The sequence below is a fragment of the Anas acuta genome, chromosome 14, assembly GCF_963932015.1.
Source record: "Anas acuta chromosome 14, bAnaAcu1.1, whole genome shotgun sequence".
In the NCBI taxonomy this organism is placed as follows: domain Eukaryota; kingdom Metazoa; phylum Chordata; class Aves; order Anseriformes; family Anatidae; genus Anas; species Anas acuta.
Window position 1 is genome coordinate 6,869,785 of NC_088992.1, and position 7,739 is coordinate 6,877,523.

The window sequence follows — 7,739 nt, forward strand, 5'->3', positions numbered from 1 at the left end:
TGTGGAGTGAGATTTTCAAAACCTCAAAGTGACCTAAAAGTACGAGGTATATCTACTCCTCTGCAACTGCTGTTATTAGAGCATAAACATAACTCCAAGTCCCACTGGCTTCTGACCAGACTTTTAACTCCCAAGTTTTCAAATGACTTCCAGAAATGGAATATTATCTCCTAAATTACAAAGGCACTTTTGCAAATGTGTCCCCGGATGGTAGCACTGCTGCTGTCCTGCATGGTGTACAGAAGTAGCAGAACAAGGCTGTAATGGATATTGTCTTTCCAACCACTTTCTTCTGGTAAGCAGTAGTGGGCATTGGCTCAAAATCTGAATGGGCAATGTGGTTATCCAGAGAAATCCAGTCCTGTTCAGCCTGTGTTTACTGCTACTGAGCCACAGAGATGCTGTATGGGATTGCATCTGCTTGTGCCATGTTTCCTTGTGACTATTATCATACATCCTATTGTACAGCAGTAGCCTCCAGGAGACTCCCTCGCCAGCCAGAGCTCCTTTGTGTTAGATGCTGCACCACCGCGGAGTGAACGGACGATGTCCTGAAGAGCCCATATGCTAAGTGATTTCTCTGCTGTGTGTTTACCAGCAGTTTAGATTCACAGCTTCTAGCTCTAAGTCAGTCTAGCAACAAGGGCTAACACTGCCCATTAGCGGTGTCTGCAGCGCAGTATTATACAGATGAAGCCCTAGCCATGCTGGCAGTCACAGCAAGCTGTTTATCTCCTCTTCTTTCCTCTGCTGTCTGTGCAGTTGAGCACTCACCTACTCACAGCATCTCGCTTAATGAGGAGAAATGACCAGCACGAGCAGTGTACGCAGCCCAAATGAAACCAGTGCATGATACGGACACACCCCATACCAGCTTGCTCCCATGGGAAAGAAGCTTCTACTCCCTCTCCCTCTTTCCCCAGCCCTTCTTGTTGCCTCCCAGTCTGAATACGCCATAGTTACTTTTTCATGCTGTCACCGCCAGGTGCGGAGCTGGGAAGCATAAGCCATCTGCAGCTGACAGCAGGCAGCCCCCATGGGATAAGCCAGTAATGAATACTGCTCGGATGCCGAGGGTCTAGAGGCAGGAATCCGGCTGACTGCCGCTGAAGGGATTGAAACAAGAAACAGAAATATCCCAGCTTCGTCAGGAAGGAAAGGCTGTATAATTTGCAGCTGGAGATGAATGTGATTATTTGCCATGCAAATGGATTTTGCCAGCTCAAAGTGGCCTTCATCAGCAGAGATTGTTGTATTTGACATTATCCGGTTACTTTTGTTTAATGCCTCTGCCTTTTCTGAGCGCTTCCTTCCCTAAGCACACATCATCCAGACTAATTAGAGACAGGTATTTTTTTCCTCTTCCCCATCAATCTGAAGGCATGTGAGCTGAATCCATAGCTGCCTCCCTCTCCAATCCCTCTCCAAATCTGAAACGAAAGGTAAATATGTTTGTGCTGACAGTCGGCGCTCTGAGTATTCTCCACAGATGGTAAGCATGGTGGTGACATTTACCTCCTCTAACTTCAGCTCCTTAAAAATTTACTGTCTGGTCCAATCTAGTGATCCCAGTTCCTTCAAAACTCATTAGAGAGGGAAGTCACCAGAGAGACCTCATCTCCACCTCCCCGTTCATCTCATGGGTTGTTTGGTGAGTACGTCTCTCCTGGAGAGTTGAAGGTAGGGTAGAAGAACAGTGCCAATCTTCCAGACTTTCCATGGGATCCAGCACTCCCACAACAAACCTCTGAGCCCCCTCTCTGTCTGGCAGTGAGGGGGAGGCATAACAAGAAATTAGGGACCATCAGTCTGGTCGGCAATGTTGCTGCAGTTGCCAGCTAAGGAGGAGGTTTGCATGAGACACTGCAGGAGAAGGTAACAAGCATATGGCTGATAGTTGGAAACCAGGCTATAGACCTGAAGAAATCTTTCCATAACTGTCTTTCCTTTTAAGATGTGGGTGGTTAGGAAAATAATTTGTAAACTCTCTGTAGTAGCACCTTGGAGATAGGTCCTGTAGACTATCTGAAAAGAACTTTAGGGGTGGATCCTTCAAAGTCATTCACTGCACTTGGGCACTTGGGTTTATGGTGAGATGGACTTTGCTGTCTTGACTCCAAAATGCCCATTGGAAGAAGTAAGCAGAGGCTCTGCTTCAAAAGATGAAACCCCAACCCAGTTCTAGCCATAGGAGCTGGTCTGTAATCAGTCTCCAGGAGCATGGGACTGAGAGCATGTATGCTGGGATGACTTTTATGTCCACACGTGAAAATGTGTGCTTTCTGCTTTGCCCTGGGTGCTGTGAATGCAGGTGTAGGAGTCCTGTCACTGTGCTCTTGATGCCTTCTTTCTGCTAGGAAGTGATTTCAAAAAGTTTTGATTACAAAGGTTTCAGGGCAGGTTGATCTAAGTGGAGAGATTACCCCGTGTTTTGGGGGAGCTGCTCCCATCACATCGGCAGTGTTTAAAACCATACAGGACAAACTAGAAATGCATAATCTTGGTAAGTTTTGCAGCTGCCGAGCTATGTGGGTTTAGTCTCTTTCCAGCACTAATTTTGGTGATTAGCAGTACAGGATTTTTCCCTCACTGGAACAACGGAGCATGCAGGTTTGTTTTTTGAGTTGTGTTAGCTCACAGTAAATCATAGCAGCTGGACCCAAGGCTTCACACAAACCCAGGCATGGCATGCTACATGCTGACATGAGCTGATCCAGTGCCCTTAGCTGGGATGAGATATCTCCATTACCATCTGATAAACCATGTTTCTGGGCAGTGACTTAGGTCAGCAGAAAAGCCACACTAAAACTTGGACTCCTACAAAGAAATGAGCAGCGTTTCTCATGGACAAGCCCTCCCTATTCAGTCTGGCTTTGTAAAACAGCATCATAAGTTTTCTTCTGTCTGGGACAATGCTCTGCATTTAGAGAAGGAGTGTATAAATAATTAAGGCAGAATGTGTGATTTCTGACCCCTCTAAAAATTATATTTTACTCCTAAAAATGCTTTGAAAAGATTTTAATAAAAACTAATGCTTGTTTGACTTATTTATCTCCATAGTTAACCAGTGGTTACAGATAATTGGCAATTTGGTTGCAGCAAGTGCAAGATACTTGGATTTTAAGGCGTTATTATGAACATCTTGTCTAGCCCTCTGCTGAGCACAAACCAGAAAATGTCAGTAGGCAAATTATTCATTAAGGCTGTAGCTCCTCTCTGAGCTTCAATATGTCTTTTAGAAAAATGTTGAGTTTTGATTTTTAAACTTCAGGCAATGGAAATATGGTTTGTATATCTTGTCTGGTTCCATGATGGTGCTCCTTCGTGCTGTAGGTACATGCCATAAAACAGACCTCACCAGAGCTATTGCTCTGATGGGCATTGTCCCGTCCAGCTAAACTTTCCTGGTAGTTGTCTACACATTTTATTATTAATGCTATTATATACCCTGAAATTAATTGAAAATCAACACAGGTTTGTTCTGTTTCTTGAGTATTTTTTTTCCACTGTGAAATTTTTTCTTCCTCTAATTACATTTACACCTTGAAAAACAGATTAAGAACTGAGACAGACCCCTGGCTTCCCTGGAAGTAGTTGGAGGATGTGTCTTCGGGTGAATGCCTGGGTAGATAATGGGCCTGCAAGAGCAAGCTGCATCTTCTAGACCTTCTCACCCCTCCAGTCTGACTCTCCCCTCTGTGCACAGGTCTCTCTCCGGCCGCATAGTCGGTGGCGTCTGGTGGTTCTTCACCTTGATCATCATATCCTCCTACACAGCTAACCTGGCTGCCTTCCTCACGGTGGAAAGGATGGTTTCTCCCATCGAGAGTGCAGAGGACTTGGCCAAGCAGACGGAAATCGCCTATGGGACCCTGGAAGCTGGTTCCACTAAAGAGTTTTTTAGGGTAAAAAGGAAACTTTAATGGAAACATTTTTCTTAGCCCCCTGTTTGGCAAGTCTTCCAGGAATGTCCTACTCAGCCCAGGTCTGTTTTTTCTCTTGCTTACCATTACCATGTTAGGACTTTATGAGTTGCCCCTAGGACAGCAAAAATCCAGTTTTCCCCTGACTGCTCTGAAGGCAGGCAGTGTCTCCAGCATGTGATATTCTGCAACTGTAAATAAAAATGTGGAATATCCATGTGCTTCCCCACATTACAGACATCTGACTTCCACCTTGGTTTGCCCTTGGTAAATCAGTAGAACCACTTGCCATACACAAGTATCCTACCCTTCCTGTGGCTAGGTAATGATCTGGGCCCTGGTGTGGGAAATGGCCAGAGGTTCATTAACATCCCGTTACCTTGTTTGTCTTCCTTGTCCCATTCGGTATGTTGGTAAGTGTTCAGTCACACCTGGAAATCTGAGCTGGCCCCCAGCCCCCTGTTAACACTTCTGTTGGGTTTCTGCTGTCCTATGCAGCGATCCAAAATAGCAGTGTTTGAGAAGATGTGGACATACATGAAGTCAGCCGAACCCTCTGTTTTTGTGAGGACGACGGAAGAGGGGATGATCCGGGTGAGGAAGTCGAAAGGGAAGTATGCCTACCTCTTGGAGTCCACCATGAACGAGTACATCGAGCAGCGGAAGCCCTGTGACACCATGAAGGTGGGAGGTAACTTGGACTCCAAAGGCTATGGCATTGCAACGCCAAAGGGGTCTGCACTGAGGTAAGTAGCTTGGATTTGCTTTCCTTTGCCAGCCCACCCAGCAAATCAATGTATGCACACAGTTCAATCTCCATTGCCATGTTAATCATAAAAGCTTTGGGCAAGGAGGCGGGGGAGGTGGAGGGAAGGGTGTACAAACACTCAGAGTGATGTGCAGGGAAGTAAAATGCCCAGCTCCCATTGAGCAGCAATGGGAGCATCTAATCATATGAGCCCTGCATTTAGACACTGGATCTTGACTGATCCACTTAATATGAATGTTTGTGTTGTATTAGGTGATGGCAGGGGGGCTGCTGTGGTGTACCCATTGGTTTCACAGAGCATTATCTGGAAGGGGTGCTCATCCTGTGCCATGTGAAATGCACAGCTTTGCAGAGTATGGTATTACCCTGGCTTGGATCCATCCTTGCAGAGGGAGCTCTGATGGGAAAATATTTTCATGTCTTCTAAGAGGAATTGCTGCTTGGGAAGGGTGGGAAGCCAGCTTTGAGAAAGTCCTGCAAAAGGTGCACGTTTTAATTTACCAAATAATACAGAGTCAGATTTTGGCAAGCACCAAATTTAAGGCAAAGCCAAAGGGCACAAACCATGCATTTCTGAGCCCAGACCTGCAGCTGTCACATGCCTTTGCCAATTGTCAGGTAAACTATCTTCAGAGACTTTCCTTTAAAAAGAACACTGAAAAAATACAGACCTGAGTTAATAACAGAGCTTGGGCACTGCACACAGCCATACTCCTTCGAGGCATGAACTGGCCACCTGCAAAGTGCATCATGCAAATTTACCTGCACACAGCAGATGTTACCACAATCTGCAGACTTGCATGGGATCTGAGTCGCACCAGAGGTGTGATATGGTTCCTTACAGCAGTGGCCATGCAAATTCTTCATGTTACGCTCATGAAGAATAATAATTCTAAGTACTCTGATTGATGGTCCAGCTGAATTAATTATTTATTAAACATATTGTGATCAAAATATTTTGACCAGAATAGTATGTGTGGCCTTATACTTGCCTGTTGATATAACCTAGTGCAGAGACATGTTCTCTGAGTACTGGCAACTAGCTGAGCCTTTGCTGATGAATTTAGCTGGTCACACAGCTCCTGAGCCAAGACTAGCCCAAAGAATCAAAGCCATAACAACTGGTAGTGCACTAGGCCCAACGATTTTGGCTACTACATTTATTAAGTCGGGTCAAATTGGATTCAGCACTTCACATATGAGCAGTTGCTGTAGGTATCTTTAGAGAAGCTCATGAATGCAATGCAGGTGGTCCAGAAAGCAAATCTTGCATCCAGTGTGGTTCAGGCTCTGAAGTGCCTTGGGGCCCTCCAAAGAAGGTGGATTTTTTCTCACAGCTTTGAGATGTTTTCCATCACACTCACACCATTGTTTGTTTTCTGTCTTGCAAATACGGAAATTAGGATGCAAGTCTGATTCTATTTATTTATTTTTTTTAACAGCAATCTTGTATCCTAATTTTGGTATTATAAAAACAAACAAACTGGAACATCCTACCTGTCTTGTAATTTGTTGGCATGTGAGGGAGCCATTTATCATACTTCTAAGAGAAATAAGAGAAAATGAAAGAAAGAAAAAGTGCATCAATCATTATAATTTTGCAGCTCCAAACATCCCTCTGCTAGGCATGATTCCAAAAATTCCTAACATTTCTTTTTATTTCCTCTTTTTCATCCCAACTGCATGTAGAACGAATTTCTTATGGGCCTAATGGCAAAGGAGGAATGCTTTATTTCCCATTCTATGGTGTTTCTTTGGAACAGTTGCTGTCAATTTTTGTCCCATCATGTTTGTTTTGTTCCTGTTGTTTTAAATGTTTTAATCCTAGTAGTTCCTTACAGTCTTCATGTAGTGTCTGTTATCCCTTTGGCGTTCTTCACGTGAGAGATTGCCCTGAGCAAGGTGGCATTCATGAGGCATCTGTATAGCACAGTCAGCACGTCTCCTTTTCAGGTTTCATCTTCACTCACATCTATCCACAGAGTAAAAGCTCTGAGCCAGGTTTGGAGTTACATGTGAGCCAGGCCTAACTTAGATTGGGTTTGTTCTAGAAGCTGGGCTGCATTTTTATGTTTGCTGCAAAATTTCACTTTTGAAGATAGACAGGTTTTCCTCATTTAGGTATAGATTATTATGAAAAGGTCCTAGAGAGATGCTAAATGAGAGTTCATCTTTGTTTTTCTTGCTTCTACTTGGGATCAAAATGCCAGGATATTGGCACTGATTAATGAAAAGGAGGTTGAAAATCCAGAAGTAATTATATGCATTGTAGCAGGTACAAACATCCCTCCCAGGCCATCAGTTAATTCTCTTGGACTGCTAAAAGAGCTTGTTACCTCCTAGGTGAATCTGGCTTGGAATATCTTTTGGTTTCCAGATGTTACAGTGTAGATGCATTTAGATATGGCTGAGAGACAGTGATGGGAGGATAGAAGGTACACCTTCCAACACCAGCTTGTTCAAGGTGTGGTCCTGTCTCACATGAGATAGTCAAGCAGCTGCAAAACCCATTGATTTACCTGGCAGGAGCTCTTCTACTTGCTGGACAGGTGATCAAAAAGAGGCCAAAAAGCCAAGTTGTCCAAAACGGAGGAAAGAAAGCTAGAAATCCCATGTGAGACTCAAGGAATTGGAAGGAGATCTGGGAGGGCAAGTTCTCCAGAGCAGCCAGCCTGACAGCAAAGTTCTCTAGAAACCCCATGAATGTGAGTTGGTTCTCCTAGGGCTTGGGAACAAATACAAAACATCACCTGTTAAAAACTCACCTCCTTCCAGGACCCCAGACCCCTAAGTCTTTCCTCAAAATACTCTCAAAATGAAGTACTGCATGTTCTGTATACTTCCCATGAGCTGAAGAGAGAGAGGGTTATATGAAATGAAGCCCCTCAGGAAAGATAATACACCGTGCGTAGCTCATGGCCCCAAAGATCATATGGCTGATACTGTGTTCAGGGAAACTGTAATGCATTTACTTTGTTAACAACTTGTACCCACATAAAAGCTGCAATGTATTTTGGCTCATTAGTTAACTAATCTTTTGCAGATGG

The 7,739-nt window shown here is 44.2% G+C and overlaps 1 protein-coding gene across 1 annotated transcript in view; it reads left to right on the forward strand.

Annotated features, from left to right (window-relative positions):
* Nucleotides 1-7,739, forward strand: part of GRIA1 (glutamate ionotropic receptor AMPA type subunit 1) — a 188,098-nt gene that overhangs the window by 165,559 nt on the left and 14,800 nt on the right. Inside the window, exons 13-14 of the mRNA XM_068698473.1 lie at nucleotides 3,707-3,905; nucleotides 4,422-4,669. Coding sequence (XP_068554574.1) covers nucleotides 3,707-3,905; nucleotides 4,422-4,669 — 447 coding nt within the window. The remainder of the gene's footprint in view (nucleotides 1-3,706; nucleotides 3,906-4,421; nucleotides 4,670-7,739) is intronic.